General features: G+C 41.7%; 1 protein-coding gene across 5 annotated transcripts in view; it reads right to left on the bottom strand.

The window, feature by feature from the left end:
- Positions 1–20,578, bottom strand: part of CDH6 (cadherin 6) — a 144,120-nt gene that overhangs the window by 58,048 nt on the left and 65,494 nt on the right. For all 5 annotated transcript variants that reach the window (XM_008262090.5, XM_051853546.3, XM_051853547.3 and 2 more), the window contains exon 2: positions 9,042–9,397. In XM_008262090.5, the coding sequence (XP_008260312.1) occupies positions 9,042–9,269 (228 nt within the window). In that variant the 5' untranslated portion in view covers positions 9,270–9,397. The remainder of the gene's footprint in view (positions 1–9,041; positions 9,398–20,578) is intronic.

Below are 20,578 nucleotides of genomic sequence, written 5' to 3'. Positions count from 1 at the left end.
GCATAATAATGACCCAAATATATTTTTAGGGTATTGCAAGTAATCTTTTAAAATTCATTTTCTCATTGCATTTGGATTTCACACAGGAGGTTCTCAGAAGATGCTGGGGAGATTGCAAACACAGAATGCCAAGCATGTTTTGGGTTGCTTTTTCATGCGCACCCTGAATGGCTAAGTGAAGTGTGGATATATGGGGAGGGGACAGAGCTGGGCGGTCAGGCAGTTGAGTCTGAGTGTCCAAGACCCAGCAATGTCAGACAATGGGCTGACACACTCTGTGAGCCTCAGTTTACTCCTTTGCAAAACAGGGATAGAAATAACATCATGTATTAGTTCTTGTCCACTTTTTGTTGTTGTAACAGAAAACTGGAGTTCCATTTTGGCTCATGGTTCTGGAGGCTGGGAGTTCAAGAGCATGGTGCCAGCAGCTGCTCAGCTCCGGTGAGGGCCTTGTGCTACTCCATCTCATCAGCAAGCAGACATGTGTGGAAGAAACAGGGGCCAAAGGTGGCCACATGTTTTATAACAACCCACTTTTGTGATAACTAACCCTGCTTGATAGTAATTACATTAATCCCTTCATAAGGGCAGGGCTCTCATTACTCCAACGTCTCATAAGTCTTCACCACCTTTCAGTTCTGTTAAATTGCAAATAACTTCTAATCTGAGACTTGGTAGAACCAAATCACATCCAAAGCATAGTAAGACCCAATGACATAATGCACTTGAGGCAGGCAGTACAGTGCCTGGGACAAAATAATACTCCCAAAATATCAGCTATGATAGTTCTTTAATATCACATTATTTGAAACCACAAGTGAAGAGTGTCAATTTGTTAAGTCAACAACAGGAGTCACTGTGCACTTACTGCTCATGTAGGATCTCTGTCCTTAATGTGCTGTACATTGTGATTTAATGCTATAACTAGTACTCAAGCAGTATTTTTCACTTTGTATTTCTATGTGGGTGCAAACTGTTGAAATCTTTACTTAATATATGCTAAACTGATCTTCTGTATAGAAAGAGAATTGAAAGTGAATCTTGATGTGAATGGAAGGGAAGAGGGAGCGGGCAAGGGGAGGGTTGCAGGTGGGAGGGAAGTTGGGGGGGGAGCCTTGTAATCCATAAGCTGTACTTTGGAAATTTATATTCATTATTAAAAGTTAAAAAAAATAAAAAGTATGATGATACTTAAAAAAAAAAAAAAAAGAAACCACAAGTGTTTCAGTTGCTTTCTGAACCCTCATCAAATTAGTGCCAGGAGATCTCTGCTGTTAAGTTTATGCTCTTTTCATAATAATAATAATAATAATAACAATAATGGAATAAAAGAAAACAATCTTTTATTTATTTATTTTCCCCCAAAGAAACTTTTAATTTAAGGAATACAGACTTCATGCATTTAATAACTACAACTTTAGGAATATGGTGATTCTTCCCACCATACCCACCCTCCCACCCTCTCTCCTCCCCCCTTTCTCTCCTATTCACAGTCTCATTCTCCACTAAGATCCATTTTCGATGAACTTTATACACAGAAGACCAACTCTGTACTAAGTAAAGAGTTCAACAGTTTGCATGAAAAAACAACAACAAAAAACCCTGTTACTCAACTGTCGAGACAAGGGCTGTTCAAAGTCATTGCATCTTGAAGTTAATTCCACTTCTTTTTTTTAAAAACTTAACTAACTTTAAAGAAGCACCCAAGAATGATATATGTTTTGCAAGCACTTAGACATAATTATAATACAACTCTTGGGGGACAGAGGTCCTGCATGGGAAGTTAGTGCACAGTGACTCTTGTTAATTTAACAGTTAACACTCTTATGTATGACATCAGTTGTGGGGAGCAACTCGGACTAGACTGTTACTGGAATTAAGACTTATTCTATGCATCTGCTCTCCCACAATATGGCGCTGAGAAGGGAGTAACAACTTCTACGCAGCTGCCTCTCGCCAACTTGAGTGATGACCTGCAGGAGCTGATCCTGCTCCTGATTGGAGGAGAGCAGCGTACTCGGCGTGTGGGTAGCAGAGTTGGGATTGGTGGAAGAGGACTATAAAGGAGGAGAGCGATAACATGCACCAGGAACATCTATTGAGGAACACCTGAGCAGCCCCCGAGAGAGCGGCCTGCGGTGTACCGCTCCCCCGAGGAAGTGGGGAAAGTGGCAGGGGGAGCCGCCCCTCCACGGAGGTGGAGGCGTCGGCAGCCAACCCGGGAAGAACCAGCAGCAAACCCGGGGAGGGCCGAGCAGACCAAAGAACAGCGCAGGGTCCTGTGTCGTTCCTCCGCGAAGAGGGGGAGCGACATAATGGTGCCGTGACTCGGATAGGAAACCTAGGCAGGGTTTAGTGTCGTTCCCCCACGAAGAGGGGGAGCGACATAATGGGGCCATGACTCGGATAGGAAACCTAGGCAGGGTTCAGTGTCGCTCCTCCACGAAGAGGGGGAGCGACGTAATGGTGCCGTGACTCGGATAGGAAACCCAGGAGGGAAGAAGCGGGAAGAAGTGGGAAAATACCGGAGAGACTAGCAAAGAGCCTAGGGAAAAGCCGGACGGAAAAAGTGCCGGAAGACGTTAGGATTGAAAGCTAGGATTGAAAGCGAAAGTGAAAGCTGGAGGAAACATAGACTCGGATACGGACTATGGCGGGGAAGCTAGGAGATTAAAAGCGAAAGTGAAAGCTAGAAGAAACTTAGACTCGGATACGGACTGTGGGGAGAAGCCAGGAGAAATGAGAGGGGAATATTGTTGGAAGAAAAGTTAGGAAACATACCGGGTAGAGAAAAATGTTAGGAGGATGAAGCCGCGGGGGCAGGCTGAGGCGGAGATGTAAGCTATGTTGGGATTCGTCAAGTCAGCCCAGGGAACAAAAGGCGAAAATCTAAAACCAGAGGCGGAGACATAAGCCAGGTTGGAATCCGTCAGATTAGCCCGGGTAGCAAAGGACGGTAGCCAACCCGGGAAGAACCAGCAGCAAACCCGGGGAGGGCCGAGCAGACCAAAGAACAGCGCAGGGTCCTGTGTCGTTCCTCCGCGAAGAGGGGGAGCGACATAATGGTGCCGTGACTCGGATAGGAAACCTAGGCAGGGTTTAGTGTCGTTCCCCCACGAAGAGGGGGAGCGACATAATGGGGCCATGACTCGGATAGGAAACCTAGGCAGGGTTCAGTGTCGCTCCTCCATGAAGAGGGGGAGCGACAATCAGTGATCACCCAAGGCTCTTGACATGAGCTGCCTAGTCTATGGGAGCCTACTGAATCCACAAACCCCATCAGTATTTAGACAAGGCCATAAGCAAAGTGGAAGTTTTCTCTTCCCTTTGGAGAAAAGTACATCCTTCTTTGGTGACCACTTCAGAAAGTAATATTTTAATGACAGCATCTTTTAAGGGCTCTTTCAGAATGGGTAAAATATTGCTTCCTGTTTGCTGAATTTGAATGGTGTAATTATGGGAAGAAATAATTGTTTATCTCTAATTATAAAGGGGTGTATAGCTGACAACTTTTATTTTTATGGGCCATTAAAGCATTACTGTCTAATTATCTTGAGAAAAGTGGCTTCATTGAATTGGGTAGGTGTTCTTTAAAGACTTAACAGAAAGGCGTATTAGAAATACCTATACATAAGAGCCTTAAATAAAATTTAAATTTTCATAAGATTAAAAAAATCTATGAAGCTATAAATGTACAGTTTATCAAATTCCTAAAAAAAAGATCAAATGCTTCTAATGGCAATCACTCTTATATATACAGTGTGCAGAAAGACAAGATAAAGAATGAAGTGGAGGCGACCAGGGAATTAGACATTGCTGTGGGATGTTTAACGATAATGTATGAATCTTTTGCCGAAAGTTAGGTATAATTGTGATGTTTTAAATATATTTCATCTTGCTATTACTGAATGCTCACATCTTCAGACTCTCATCTGTGCCTACATCTACTTATGTTCTTTTCATAGGAAACATAATCTGAGACGCTACATCAACCATTGCCCAGGAATTGCTATATTGTGTAAAGCTGGCGGAGGCGGTACAAGGATTTCTATTACATTGCTGCTCTTGCATTTTTCCATTAAGATAAATTAAACCAAAGATAACCTAAGTAGGTTTTTTACAGAACCAAAGACTCTTCCCCTAAGCCTGTGACAAGAAAACACCTACCCATTTGTGTTTTCTGAATTGGTCGTGACACTTCCACTCTTGCGATTGCTCTTCCTTACATCTCTGGGCTGTTGAACCTCTGACTTCCTCTCTGTTGGCTTCTGCATCCCACTAATTGGGCAGTCCTGGCCATTGTCCCTTCTTAGGGAGAGGTGACCCCAATTTATCCTTTAAGACAGGATTCAAGTAGCATCACCTCCTTCAGGAAGCTCTGTGGAACCCTAGAACCTGGCTGGCCCCTCTCCTTTGTGTTTTGATACTATTTTGTGGATGCCCATTTTATCATTGAACTTGCCACATTTTGTTACCATGTTTGGCAATAATATCCTCCTAGAAGAGCAGTTTTCAAGAATCATAAATATCAGAATCATAAATACTTAACTGAAACCCAGCCAAATCAGAATCTCTGGGGAGGAGAGACCCAGGCAACGCGTTTTCAAAGGCAGAACTTCCAAATTTTAATGTGCCCACGGTTCACCTGGGGATCTTGTTAGACTGTAGACTCTGATTCAATACGATCTTGGGGGCAAAGGGGCAAAATTCTGCATCTCTAACAAGCGCCCAGACAACACAGGTGCTGCTATGCTAAAGCAGCTCTAAGTGGCTTCCAAATGGTCCTGCATTTTAGAAAAAAACAATCTTACCTGCATCCACATCTGCACCTTAAGCCAACAAACCCACCACCCAGGATCCCTTCTGCCTACCCGTTGATTCTTCTTCCCTAACCCTGCTTGCCCCCAGCATTTTAGGTGAGAAGTGCGGAGATTTCCTCCAGCGTTAGAATTTGGTTTGTCAATATTTCAGCTATAGTATACTGTCACCACCTTCAGTCTCAATACACGCTTCCCTCCCCGTTCTGCCTTGTGCATGCCTCTGCGCCAGACTGCCTTATTGACAGTACAAGGAGGATGTCGCTCCCCCTCTTCATGGAGGAACGACACTAAGCCCTGCCTAGGCTTCATATCCGAGTCACGGCACCATTATGTCGCTCCCCCTCTTCGTGGAGGAACGACACAGGACCCTGCGCTGTTCTCTCGTCTGCTCGGCCCTCCCCGGGTTTGCTGCTGGTTCTTCCCGGGTTAGCTACTATCCCTTCCACCTCCGTGGAAGGGCAGTTCCCCCTGGCCACATTCCCCACTTCCGCAGGGGAGCGGCACACCGCCGGCCGGGTCTCTCGGGGGCTGCACAGGTGTTCCTTCAGCTAGATGTTCCTCTTAGATGTTCCTGGTGCATGCCGTCTCTCTCCTCCTTTATAGTCCTCCTCCGCCAATCCTAACTCGGCTGCCCACACGCCGAGTACGCTGCTCTCCAATCAGGAGCAAGTCCTACAGTTTATTGGTTGAACTGGAGGCAGCTGGGTAGAAGCTGTTTTCTCCTCTCCCAGCGCCATATTGTGGGAGAGCAGATGCATAGAATAAGTCTTAATTCCAGTAACTTAGTCTAGTCCGAGCTGCTCCCCACAGAGGAGAGCAGATGCATAGAATAAGTCTTAATTCCAGTAACTTAGTCTAGTCCGAGCTGCTCCCCACAGGAGGAAGGCTGGGGAGTGTTAAGACAGGAGGAGGAGGAAGGTCTCACTACCTGCCTTTGCCAGGGCTTGCTTTGTAAGGTCCCATCTTGTGTTCACTCCATGGCTGGCCCCTCCCTATTTTACTGTTGTGACCTCCTGAGACCCTCCCCCCTTCCTGGCTCCTCCATGGTCAATACTGCCCCATGCCTTACCCCAAAATAATTTGAACAAATCATTACAAATACAAATAGATGTGAACACATTTCTTTCCTCCACTTTAAGTGCCATTTGCTCAGCGGCATTATTTTTCCTCAGCTAACGCCTCTATCCTTTCATGGATAGGGTCAATCTTTTCAGTCTCAGACACCCACCCCAAGCTCTAGGTAAGGATTATTGCATTGGTTAACCAAAGTTCAGAGCTTCAACAGTAGGTGGCGCTGCATTCCTGTTGATGATGTCATGTGTTTAAAAAGCTGGATTTTCGGTAGGTGCTCTGATGAAAAAACAATCACAGCACCCAAATCAGTGTGGACAAGGAAATCAAATGGCCAGGGTGTAACTGATTGACAAATTGTGCGCTGCCCAATAGATGCACACATTCCATTTGTAAGCAACTGTAGTTGAGAACAAGATCAAAATACTAGTTTGTATTATTTTGTCGAATGATTATAAGTTGTTAGAACAAATTAAGTTGTTTGAGTCGGACTGCTTCATACACAGAATTATTAGGTATTTTTTGTAGCCTACGGAAACTGTGAAAAAAAATCTCGGAAGAAAGAAAGATTTGGACCCTCTGCTCTAGTCTTAACCTTTTTCCTGTTTTTTTTTTTTTTTTTTTTTTTTTTTTTTTTTTTTTTTTCCTCTCCCAAAGTTTCCTGACCTGGTGGGCCTGCACAGAAACTCCAGATGTCTGTTTTATTCCAGGTCAGTTAGAGTTGGACCAAATTTGCTGGTACAAATGAGGGGAAAATCCTTTTCTTCTCCTCTTATTTTGAATTTATCATTCCTTCCTATTTTTAGTTGGAAAATATTATAGACTAATCCTTCTGTCTGTTGATATCACACAGTTCCAAAGACAAATCTGGAAAATTCCATAGCCGTTGTTCACGACCACCTCTTGCACATATCTGATAGAGCAATGCAGACAACTGGGACTGTTTGAGTGACTGCCCTTGGTGGTTTCTTCAGCTAAACTTCTCTCATGTGTTACAACTTCAGGGAGGAGAGGAAGGGGCAGCAAGGAGGGGAACGTGAGACGGTGGGGTAGGGGAGTGCGTCTGGCTGGCAATGGAATATTCAAATCCAGCCTATGTCATTGAAGCTGTGGTGGTGAAGGGATTTTGCCACAGTTCTCTACATTTCTCGCTCACTGAGAGATTCCGTAAGTACCCCATTTCACTTCTGCAGTGATGGAAATTCAATATTGCTCTTCAGTGCATTACACATTGATTTAATAGAGCACACGCCACAGATTTCTCACCATTTAATGACTTTATGCACCTACTATGTGCCAGCCACCAGGGCCTGTCGATTAAAAACACTGTAACGCCACCAAGTAGGTGCTGCTGCATGCATTTTCTAGATGAAGAAGCAGAAGCCTGCCAAGGCCCACAACCTGCCCGGGTCCCATGGTTGGCAGACAGCAGCCCAGCACTACAGTTCTCGGATCTGAATCTGCAGACGGCACCTTGTCCCCCTGGCAATGCCACAATTCACAGTGAGCACTGTAACAACCGATTCCTATGCAGCTGGCTCCACTGCTGCTGCTGTGACCCCAAATATCCTGGCCTGCCTTTGAGCATATGCGGTATAATTGAGTAACATAGCATCACAACTTCAGAAGAAAAACAGGGAAGGGAATCAGCCCTGGAGAGAAAACACTTTTGAAAACTTAAACTTCTATGACAAAGATGCTACTTTGTTATGAAATGTGCCTGAAAGAATTTAAGATTTTTTTAGAACCATCACCTTATTAACAGTGCTATTCAGACTTCACAGAGGAAGTGAAGTACAAGTTAAGTGAACAGTCTGTCTTCAGTTGTCACACGGAGTGTGAATTTCCCCGCAAATACATGGCTAGATCCCTGGGGATCTGGGTTGATGCTCACCCTTTCACTGAGTACTTCCTCTCCTACATTGTTCCACATTAATAATTCACTTCATTGGAACATTCACTGGGTCTCTCAGCCCAAGTCATGGATGGGCTTTCTTCATTTATAGCTTTAAATACTTGAAGAGAATTACTTGTGCACAGTCATTCAGGGGCATTTGATGACAGATTGATGTGTAACATGCAGCTCTTGCAATCTGCAGACTGCATGTTATTTGCATATTATCCGAAGAGAGATGTTTTAAAATTATAGCTGTAACCCTAAATGAAAACATTTTATTGTCTGTATTTTTACATTTATCCCTAGTTTGTGTATGTAAGAGCTGTGTGACAATTACTTTTCTTGTCCATATTCTGTTAGGAAACAGAAAACTTACTAGGTACAAACTTGTAACCCTGTTCTTTCTTTCACATCGTTGCTGTTGCAGGTATTCTGCAGCAAGAACGTAGCTGATGGTCAAATTTCTGTAAACCTCACGATGATAGTCTAACCAGGCTGTTAGCCTGACTCAGCTCCGGTAATCTGTACAAGCTATAATAAGCCATGCCTCCTCACTCTACTTTCTAGAGTCAGTAAAATGGTCAGATGATACTCAGAAATAGCACCTTTATATAACCATTTTTCCCCTTTGTAAACCTCACGGCAGTTAAATCACAATTTTGAGATGCTTGGCTCTTGCCAGTTATTTGAGGGGGGGCTAAGCAACAGCAGCAGCAGGAGCCCCCAAATCTAAGGCCATGGTGGGCTTTGACAACAAAGGACTCCATTTGCTCAGAAAACAGACACCTTAGGTAGCAGAATGAGGAAACCATGAACTTGAACCTGGCGTAAGGAGTCAAGAACAGAAAGCCTGCCTTCAGAATGAGAAAAAGGAGCCTGCCTTCTTTCCTTATAGCTTAATCGCTCCATTCCTATTTTAATACACCCTACTTTGTTGAATAGTTGGGCTACATTTTTCAAGCTAAAGTAAAAATTAAAGGATTTGTGATAATCCTATGCAGATGGTTGTGGGTGTTTCATTTGCAACAGGAGCATTTTCTCTTTCTTTGTTGTGATGCTAACATTTTTCGGCTTTTTGCTATAGTCTTCTTCCCAAAACTACTCAAGTGGAAAGAAAAGAAAAAGTCTTCCCAGATAAGCAAAAATTCTTACTCTACTGAGGGACTAGTGCACATCCTCTCCCTTCTATGTATAAGAAGTAACTTCTTCAGGCTTTTAAACCCAGACTGTCAAAGTGCCCAAAGGAATCCTACCTTGCCCACGTACTGATAATCGGATCCTGTGTATTCCTCCAGCAGAAAGAACTGATTCCACATCCAGCTCCTTTTCGAACGGTTCAGCTCATTTTTGCTGTTTCCAGAGAGCTCCAGGGCCCTTTTCTTGGCCGGGAAACCACTAGTCCTCTTAGATAACGGAGCTGAGAAAGTTGGGTAGGGCTGACCAACCCAAAAGAGCAGCAAGAAGTACTGGTAAGTTCTCATGCTGATGGCACAGTCGAGTCTCTGGGTATGGAGTCCCCTGTCCTTGAAGCGCCTGTTTTCACTGCACTGTATCCAGCCTCATTTCTCTTTTCTTCCTTAATGTTCTCCACTTGGCTCTCAGAGGATATCTGGAAAGAATAATAACATATCAAGCATTTTTAGAGATACTTAAAATTCAGTGTTAGAGCAAATAGGCTGGAAAAAGAGGACAGAAATCCGAATAGCAAAACAACAACAAAAAAGAGTTGGCTATCAATTTTGAAATGAGGAAAATGGTCTTTCAGATCTGCTAAGTGGAAGACACATGCCGCGTAGGAAGCTGCTGTTTCCTTTCTCCTTTTCTATCACTTAAAAAATCCTGTTTTAAGTAATAGCATTGCTACCGGTCAACATGCCAGAACGGATTATTTCACTACTCTTTTACTTTGGGATATGTGGGCTAAGATCTGGTTAGAAGAAACGAGGTTGTGTTTCTGATTCTATTTGCATATTTATCCTCATGAACAAATCTAAGGCAAAGACTATCACAGGCAATTTAAATTCAATTGGAAGGGGATGATGTTGAAATTTCACCAGAGTGTATTGAGCACCTGTGATGTGCCAGGCATGAGTCAAGGCAGAGGCTGGTCTGCAGACTCTTGGCTTCAGAGATGTGCTGTGGTAGAACGAGTCTGGGTCAAATAAGGTTGGAAAAAACCTTATGTTTCTCTTCAGAATGCATATTCACATACTGTAGTTTCTGAAAGTGAGATTTTTTCAGTGATGATAATAAGCCTGTATTTAATCCAGTATTTCCTAAGCTTGACCAGAAACATTTTTTTCCTGTATAATACTACAGGATGGATCGATGAACAACCTATAGAATTTGTATTTCACAGAATATAAGAATTGAAGGAGCAATTGTATTCAGATTCCTTTAGGAAATTCTGGACTTTTATTGGAAAATTTTACTTTATAAGCAGTTAAGCATATAATTTAACAGTGGTTAAATAGTTTGCATGTGATTTCCACAGATGCATTAGAAATATCTCAGTAGCACAGTGCGAGCTGTCTGTGGCAATATCTTCAGAAAACTCAGCTGTTGTACTCAATTGGTAATAATTTTCTGTGGCAAACATTAATTTTCAAGAACACAACCTACTATTTAAGAAATCCTGAAGCCAGACTTCTTTGCAAAAATACCCCAAATTGGCTTACTAGCATATGCAGTTAAAGTCAAATATGCCTATATCTCCTTCTTTTTTTTTTTAAAAAGATTTATTTATTTATTTGAAAGTCAGAGTTACGCAGAGAGGAGAGGCAGAGAGAGAGGTCTTCCCTCCTCTGGTTCAGTTCCCAAATGACTGTGACAGCTGGAGCCGGGCCAATCCGAAGCCAGGAGCCAGGATCTTCTTCCGGGTCTCCCACACGGGTGCAGGGACCCAAGAACTTGGGCCATTTTCCACTGCTTTCCCGGGCCATAGCAGAGAGCTGGATGGGCAGTGGAGACACTGCAGGTGGTGGCCTTACCCATTACACCACAGTGCTGACCCCTATATCTCCTTCTTAAACTTTCCCAATTTTTTTGGAAGACACTAACTCAATGAATTTACCTGAATATTTGATATTAGAAAATAATTTTCTTAGAGCATACTAACAAGCACCAGAACAAACAGGAAGTGGTAGAACCTAATTGGAATTGAACTGGCATGTTCACTCCAAATCAGGCTGATAAACACATTTTAGGTCATGTGATCAGTATTTTTCCCTCTGTGTCAGAAAAGATTGGCTTACTTAATTCCTATTATTCTATCAGGTCAATGTAAATGTGATCAGGTTTTTGTTTTGTTTTGTTTACTTGTTTTCACCCCAGCAATGAGTAATTACAGCCATCTAATACATGGTTTAGTGAAAGCTTTCTGGTAGATGATAAGTGGAATATTTCAGAAGATTCAACATTTTAAAACCTTTATTCCATTATTATGCATCTTCTTGACAGCTGGCTGGGGAAGTTGAGGATTCCACAGGTGAGTAAATTAGGACTGTGACAATTAATCATGCTGGAAAAACGCCAGGCGACAGTACACTTGTCATGATGTGTGGAATGAGCGATGATCAATTAGGTGACCATGATTCTCCTGTCTCCTCATGGGCAGATTCTAAAGGGTCTGAAAGGGCATATGGAGAAAAGCCCTTGGAAGGCAGCTCTTCAATTTGGGGAGTAGAGATTACACTGAGCTTGATTTGGTGGAAATTACATTTTTCTTAATTTCCCACATTCACCGTTACTTGCAAAGACAAATCCTGCGGTGAAGAATTACATGTCTGCTGCTGCACTCTGCGTGTGCCCCATGGCGCTGGCAGGAAAGAGGGAAGCAAGAGAATGGAGGTGTCAGCTCTTTCAAAGGCAAACTCCTAAAGGCCATTTTAAAGGAAAATCGATCCCTGTGGGTGTTGTGTGCAAACTCTACAAGCTGTTGCCACTTGAATATTAAATATTAGTTCTTTTTAATATCACAGATACCAAAATGTCAAGTATTTCATTTTTTTTCCTTGAGTTGGTAATGAGCTTTTAAAGTGATGCAAATTTAAGCAGTTATTTCCAACTATGCTATAACATCTAGTTTTGCTTCAACCCAGTTCTTTTTGTATTAATTTGACAGGGTGAGGCCTTGTTAAAAATTCAAAATGTAAAACTGAATTACTATGATCTGCTCAGATTTATTGCTGGCTTTTTAGAGGACTACATTTCTCTGTGAAATGGTATGGTTAAAATAATCCTTCTGAACTGTTGGGTGTGTAACTTAGCAATTCCTCTTTAATACTTCTTGATAGGCAGGATTGCATTAGTGGTTAAGTTCAGCAGTGTTGTGACCTGACTGCCTGGGTTTAAATCTGGGCTCTTGAGGCTGGTGTTGTGGCACTGTTGGTCAAGCTGCTGCTTGCGATAGCAGAGACAACCCATACTGGAGTGCCTGTTTGGGTCCCAGCTGTTCTGTTTCTGATCCAGCTTCCTGCTAGTGTGCCTTGGAGGCAATGAATGATGGCCCAGGTACTTGGGCCCTTACCATCCATATGGGAGACCAGCCTGAAGTTTCTCACTCCTGGCTTCAGCCTGGCTCAGACACAGCTGTTATGACTGTTTTCTTTCTGTTACTGGAAGAGTCTCTCTCTCCCTCCCCTTACCCTTTCCCTCTCCCTCTCTCTCTCTGCCTTTCAAGTAGGTAAAAATAAATAAACACACACACAAAATACAGTTTCTTGCAACTTAGTCTCTGTGAACTTGAGAAAATTACTTAATCTCACTGTACTTCAGTTTCCTCTTACATAAATTAGGGGGAAAATTATAGTATCTACATCATAGGGTGTTGCAATGATTCAATGAGTCATTACATGCAAAGCACTTAGAATGATGCCTGACACTTAGAGGTATTAATAAGTGGTGACACTTATTATGTTATTCTGTTATTGCCATTTGTATTACATGTAATCCATCTGTAACACATTTTAAAAGCTCATGGAAGACCACTTACTTCCCTTTTAGGCCCAGGTATGTTTTTGTTGTTTAGAGATCATCTCCAGCAAGTCAAAATTCTTTTAAAATTAAGGAGTAGAAGAGCTTTAAAATCAGAATGCATTAACATGCTATTTAACAGAAGTGTAGTATAGTCACAGAGAAAGCAGAGATACCGCATTCCTACCACCTGCTTGTATGAAGGAGAAGAAAGGCAAAAAGGAAAGTTCACTGGAAAGTGACCCATTCATAGAACCTATGTCATTTTCTCTTTCTGTTTTATTATGTTAAAATTAAAAAAATCATCTTCCCTTTATCCAGGCTGAGCAAAAATCAGAACTAGCTTCAATTTAGTAATTCTGCCTTGTAAACATGGCACTGGTAACAAACATGCTGACCTGATCCCAGTGTTTTATCAGATGAAAACTTGCTGCAATTAAAGTGAATGTTGTACATAGTTTAGATTTTACTTCACAAAACATGAAATATAACAAAGACATAATTTTTATATACTCTAACCATGGCCTGAGATGCAAAAACTCAATGGTCCTGAGTTCAAGCAATGGAAGGGCAGGGCCCAGATGCAGGACAACTTTGAAAAGTGTGGGAAGCTGTGGATTCCTGGGCAGTAGACAAACAGGAGGAGAAGGACTGTGGTGATGGTGGCTCATTTGGTAGATGTTGGGAAGTCAACTGCAAGTCACCAGGCAGGTACTGAATTCTGAAATTGCAACCATGCTTATTAAGTCAGGAAAGAACCAGAAAGTTTAGCTAGTGAGAAGGGAAAGAAGCAAAACCAAACAGATATGTGTTTCTCTCACCCTGACCTCTTGGTCTTAAGAGCAAATTGGTTAGAAATAGAAACAGCTCTATAACAATGAAAAATGAATGGCCTAATTATGGTCTCATAACTCTCTAGCAATGGTCTTAACAGACTTACATACCACATCTCTACATTTGATTTTTGTTGGGGTCTGGATTTTTTTTTTAGAGGAGACTTTCCATTTCCTTTATATAGTCCTTTGTGTGCTCTGAAATTTGATATGCATAAGTGGTTGATCCAGAAAATAAGCTTGAATATTTGCAGAAGCCTCACTTTAGTGATGTATGGAAGGTAATTAAGATGTTTATGGAGAGTGGGAAAGGGCCCACAAAGCATTGATAATTGTGTACTTTGACAGTTTATTTGCCTGTTAGCCAATATGCATATAAACTTTAATCTGCATAAGATTACTTAGTCAAGTCCAGGTTTTATTAAATGTGTGCCTTTTAGGCTGATCTTGGACCTTATTAATTCAAGCTTTTCCAATTTAGAATATGTGATAATTAATGCAGAAGCTGGGCTGAAGTTTTCTTTTGATTAGCAAAACCTTTCCCCTATATTTTTATTAGAAATGAATAATGTAGAAATATTCATAGTATTCATAGAATGAGAAGACAAACTACAATGTCTTCAAGTTCCCTAGAGTACTTTGAAATCACCTTTTATTCACAAATAATTAATATGCTAATTAAAAAATTTCCTCATTGATTGAATTGCTTCTCCAGTGACTTATGTTTGGTAACAGTTTCAAAGACTCAACTGTATTATGTAGTTTTGAGATACTGATCCCATCACACTGTTTACAGGCAAACAAATAAGTAAATATTAGACAGGTTTGAAAGCAATATAATTATGTTCAAGTTTTAGGATTCACACTTGGCATACTTTTGTTCTGATGTTCTTGATTAATTCTAATCAGTATAATGTGACTAAACTGCTACGTAGGCTTACAAATTAAACCAAGCACATTCAGTCTTTGGTATGCAGAGCCTTAACTTTGGCATTGAAAGCATAGCAAGCCATCAGTAAAACAGCATTATTAATGCAGGTTAACTGTTTACCATAGGAAGAGAATGCTTTAAAGTCTATTGTGAAATGTTTCTTCAGATAAATGGTGTTCATATATACACTGTAACATGCTACTTTAAATGATGCTATTTAGAGAAAAATATTTCTGTAAAAGTGAAAGTGCTTTGGAAAGTGAAATTAAAAAGTGAGTTTAATTTGTACAAAAATTTTGAAATCTGTGTATAGTTTTTGCATAATATGTATTTTAATGAATTTTTGAGGACCCCTTATAGTGGCTACATTGAAGTCATCCCAACCCATTGAACGACTTATGCATACACCTGTGTGACCCTAACTCATAAGCACTCTTTAGCATGTGTATGACAAACCTTTTAAACCTTTTATTAATTCTTGGCACAATGTCTCACAGTGCATAATCAATGGAGTAGAAAGCAGCTGGTGATTTACTAATACTTAGCCTTTCTCCTGACTCTGTTATGCTTCAAACCCTCGGCCTGAAATTTCTCTCATCCCTGTCTGTTTTTTTTTTTAACTTTTATTTAATGAATATAAATTTCCAAAGTACAGCCCCTTTTCCACTCCCTCTCCCCTTTCATTCACATCAAGATTCATTTTCAATTCTCTTTCTATACAGAAGATAAGTTTAGCATATATTAAGTAAAGATTTCAACAGTTTGCACCCACATAGAAACACAAAGTGAAAAATACTGTTTGAGTACTAGTTATAGCATTAAATCACAATGTACAGCACATTAAGGACAGAGATCCTACATGAGGAGTAAGTGCACAGTGACTCCTGTTGTTGACTTAACAAATTTACACTCTCTGTTTTTGGGTACAGTGAGGATGAGGATGGTGTTTACTACATTAAACGTAGCAAATCAGGGCAGGCATTTGGCCTGGTGGAAGCCTGCGTCCCATAACGGAGTACTCAGGTTTGATGCCTGGCTCTGGCTCCTGATTCCAGGTTTCTGCTAATGTAGACCCTGGGAGACAGCGGTGATGGCTCAAGTACATGGACCCCTGTCACTCACATGGAAGACCTGAACTGAGTTCCTGGTTCCCAGTGTTGGCTTGACTCAATCCCAGCTGTTGTGGGCATTCGGGGAATGAACCAGGAAGTGGGTTTCCTCTCTCTGTATCTTCTGTCTCTCTCTCTGCCTAAGAAATTAAAAAATGTAAAAACAACTAACAATTCTATTAAAAATAAGTCAAAGAAACAGAATTGCAAGTTAGGATGAATTAAATGGAATGACACTATAGGGACAAATGCCTTTCTACAAAGTAAATCTTTAAAGGTATCCGTATGATATATTCTGAGAGAAGAGTTTTGTAGCCAATTAAGTTTGCTCAGGATAAAATTTCTGATTATCCAAGAGCCTTTGTTTTGAATAGCTTGTCACCTGCTGTGCATAAAAATGTCCCTGTAGGGGTGGGCATTACGGTGCAGTGGGTTAGGCCACTGCCTGGGACATGTTCTTCCCATACTGGAGTGCGGGTTTGAGTCCAGGTTACACACACTTTCTGTTCCAGGTTCCTGCTAATGTATCCTGGGAGGCAGTGGGTGATGTCTCAAGTGCTCAACCCCCTGCCACCCAAGGGGGAGACCTGGCTGGAGTTCTGGGTTCCTGGCTTTGGCCTGGCCCAGCTCTACTTGTTGTGGGCATTTGGGCAGTGAAGCAGTGGATGAATCTCTCTCACTCTCACCCTTGCTCTCGCTGTGTCTTTCTCCTTCAAGTGGATGGAAATAAACATTTAAAAATACCTATAGTACATGGTGGATCTTCTAGAAGTGGTGACAAAAGGACAGAACCTGTTTAAAATTTTTGGTAGGGGTTTCACATGAAATCTTCATTTCTAAACCTCCATTTCATTTTTCTGTAAATGTCAAAGTCACTGTTGAGTAAAATTGGTTCCATTCTGTGTGTGTAATGAACTCCACTGAAATGTGTCAAACAGCTTTGGCACTTCTCACCACGTAGCATTGCTTTTATGCCAATGAATCATTATGGCAACAGTCATCAAATGATGCCTGATTTTATTTGTAAATGTTTATATTTGTGGATAATATGCCAATCTGTTTGCAGACTGATGTATCTCCAGATGAAGCTATTTCAACAATATTATCCTTGCTCTCAAATCACATTCCACACATTGCATTAATGAAGATAAAATCAAATGGGTTACAGCACATAAAATGGGATTTTATATGTAGTCGAGGCTCAAGGAATATTTGCTTTGAAATACTCACATAGGACAAAACAACCACACACAACTTGAATTCCAGTTGTGGAAAAAGTTCATGTTCCACATAGCAGAAAAGTCCGAACTATCTTATTGTGAGAGGAAGAATCAGAACACAGAAGTGGGGCCCAAATCTCAACCCTGCCTGATACCTAGTGCATAAACGGGATCAATCTGTACCTCAGTTTCTTTATCTATGAAGTGGGGTGATATTAACAGTGCTCACCTCGCAGGATGGTTGTGAGGATAAACGACATGAATTTATGTGAGGTCTTGGCTGTTACATGACCATGGCTATGACTGCTCTGTCAAAGAACCAGAGTAGAGGATATACATAGGCCACCTTAGGACCACATTTTTCCTCTTGTACATTTTTTTTTTTTTTACAGTTGAGAAACTTAAGTCAATCACTACTCTTCAAAGGCCCAGCAGGTCCCACTTTCGGATGAACTCAAAACCTCAGCAGTTCTCCTGAACTTGATCTCTGGAGTACAGAGAGCTACCTCCCAACACTTTGCAGGTGCTGGCAGCTTGCTATCGTTCCCACCACTCCTCACTGTGCTCCCCATGGTGACCTTTTGCCATCTCACTTTCACTGCCATTTTGTTTGGTTCTTGGACCTGATGGCTTCATTCATTTATGCATTTCTTTTTAAAGATTATTTATTTATTTGAAAGGCAGAGTTACAGAAAGGCAGAGGCAGATATATATATATATATATATATATATATATATATATATATCAGAGAGAGAGAGAGAGTGAGAGTTGGGGAGGGGGGTCTTCCATCTGTCTTCCATCTGCTGGTTCACTCCTCAGATGGCTGCAATGGCCGGAGCTGTGCTGATCTGAAGCCAGGAGACAGGAGTTTTTTCTGGATCTCCTATGTGGGTACAAGAACCCAAGGACTTGGGCCATTTTCTGCTGCTTACCCAGGCCATAGCAGAGAGCAGGATTGGAAGTGGAGCAGCTGAACTTGAACCAGCGCCCATATGGGATGCCAGCACTGGAGGTGGCGGCTTTACCCGCTAGGCCACAGCACCAACCCTTCCTTTGTGCATTTTGCCTGGACCCTGAGGGCCTTTGAGCTTGTGGACCCTCTCTTTTCTGCTAAAGATTTATTGGTGTGAACACAAGAGAAGGGAAAGCATTTCATACTTTTAATGAGCTATTCAGAGCATGAATTTGAAACAATTCTGTAGCACACGATATGTTTAGATTTCAGAGATGTATGAAACACTTGGTTTCATATTACTCTCTGTGTATATGTTAGTTTTTTTTGCAGTGGCATCACTTCTTTGGAAATACATCACTTCTTTTGGAAATACAATGAAGCTTAAACAAGACCAGACAATATAAAAAAAAAAACCATTTACCAATTAGTGTGAATGATTTCAATGATCTTCTCTTCTTTGAACAACTCACTGGAAGGGCAGCCTGAGAGCAGTGTCTGGGAGCAGTGGGCCAGCAGGAGGCAAGGGCGTCTGATTGGGAATGAGGAGTTCAAAGCTGATTTAACCTTATTAAAGTGCAAAAGGAGTCCTGTGATTGGGTTTACCCTTAATTGTGAACTTGGCATATCACAGATGATTTTTAAAGGCTTCCACTTATATCGCATGTTCTGATGAGTGGAAATGTTTTATTTATGCTGATATAATGTCTAAATCTTTTTACCAATTATATGACATCTAACTCACAAATAATGATAACATTGCTCTATTACATTTGCTGTATTCCACCTCTGAGCTTATTGTGTGGTAGGCACCATGCTAAGCACATCACAAAGGTGCTCTCATTTAATTCTCAGTCCCATAAGGTGGATAATATTCTTTCGGTTCCTGAAGGTAAGAAATTGAAGTATGGAGGGGTTGAGTAACATGTGCAAGGCCATGCAATAAGTATGCAATGAAGCCACTTCCTAAGCAAGACATCAAACGCAGCTGTCCTCACTCTGAACCCACTGCAAAGAATCCCAGGCCAGGCTGCTGCCCACACAACAAGCTCTCAATATAGCTGTGACCTGAGAACTCAGTCTTCATGACTCCCCTAAAAAATAACTGCAGTGTAGGTTTTGGAGAGGTAAAAATAGTTGTCACACAGTGTCTTAGCTAAGTAAGAAGAGCAAACAAATGTCCTCCATAGCAGATAATGGGATGAATGTTCTAGATACGTGTAAGTCTGACAATAATCCTTTGTGATGGGACCCTTCTTCTCCTCTGCTTTAGAGAGACTGAATGCTCCACCCAAGGGTACACAACTCGTGAGTGGCAGGAATTGGATAAACCCAACTTCTCTTGAGGCTTCTTCTTAACCATCACATCCATTATCTCACTGGTATTTTGCCCATGGAAACAGCCTCTGGGTTATATTTACTCTTATTTCAGACAAAATTTGAACAAGTTTGCCTTTGGGTTTCTAATCCCCAGCAAACTGAAGGGATGGGGCAAGGAATGCTAGAGACTGAAGTATATCCATATGAGTGGGAAGGACTAGCTGACAGGTTCAGAGAGAGTGGTTGCAAAGGCAGGCAGAAGAACTGAAGACAGAATGGAATGGGGCAGGGGCTGGCTGTGGGAGTCTCAGGAAGTCCTATGATCATGTGCCAAGAATAGTGCTTGGCATAGTGACACCAGAAATCCATTTGTAAAGTAAGTGCATGTAGGGATGAATGCATGGCCCCCAGATCTAAGAAGGACTGAGTGCATGAGTTAACGATGGTGTACTAGCGACTGGAAGGAAGGAAGAACGTGTGAGTACTTCACAGTACTTGAGGGTATCACCATGGTGCAAATGCAGCACACAGATATTCATAATGATGATCTGAAATTATTAAGGAAGAGCCCAGGTTCTGTTCTGTAATTGGCTTGAGAAAGCATGGGATGTGTAGAATAAATACAAGGAAAATTACTGTCATATGTTGTTCTGGGGTATTTGTAGAGCTAGGATCTCTCTCTTTCTCTCTCCCCTCCTCCTAACTATTCCACCTCTCTGAGCATTTGTTTCTCATGTATGAAATTAGGGTCAATATGTTAACACCTAGGACAGAAGAGCCCTGTGGTTACAAGCACATTGGAACCGATTTTCCCATTTGGATCCCAGAATTAGTACTTATTAACCATGAGGCATTGGCAAGGGACTTGATACAATGTAGTTCAAATTTCCTCATCTTTAAATCAGAAAGGTTAAAGTGCTGGGGTCTCAATTGGGGTACCATATGAATGGCACTCCACTTTTTCTTCCAAATTCCAAAGAAATTCAGAAATTAAGTGTTAAATGGGCACCGACATATCACCTTTATTCCTTAAGAAAAACAAACAAATATGGGGCCAGTGTTAAGCCACTGCCTGTGACACCAGCTTTCTACACAGTCACCTGTTCAAGTTCCAGCTGCTGTACTTCCAATCAGGCTCCCTGCTAATCCTCCTGAGAAAGCAGTGAAAGATGGCCCAAGTACTTGGACCTCTGCACCCACACTGGAGACCTGGATGGAGCTCTGAGCTCCCGGCATCAGCCTGGCTCAACCCTGGCTGTTGCAGCCATTTGGGGAGCGAGCCAACAGATGGAAGACTCTCTCTGTCTCTCTCTCCCTCTCTCTGTAACTGTGCCTTTAAAATAAAAATAAACAAATATTTATTTAAAAAAAAGAAAAGAAACAGGCATAAGAGCCACATGTGCCTGTTAAGTAAACCAGAACTGGGCAGGCTCCTGTGGAGTCAGGGTCC

This window comes from Oryctolagus cuniculus, chromosome 14, assembly GCF_051225735.1.
Source record: "Oryctolagus cuniculus isolate XC-2025 breed Fujian yellow rabbit chromosome 14, ASM5122573v1, whole genome shotgun sequence".
Classification (NCBI taxonomy): domain Eukaryota; kingdom Metazoa; phylum Chordata; class Mammalia; order Lagomorpha; family Leporidae; genus Oryctolagus; species Oryctolagus cuniculus.
Note: the sequence above shows the minus strand (reverse complement) of the source record. Positions and strands in the feature narration are given on the sequence as shown.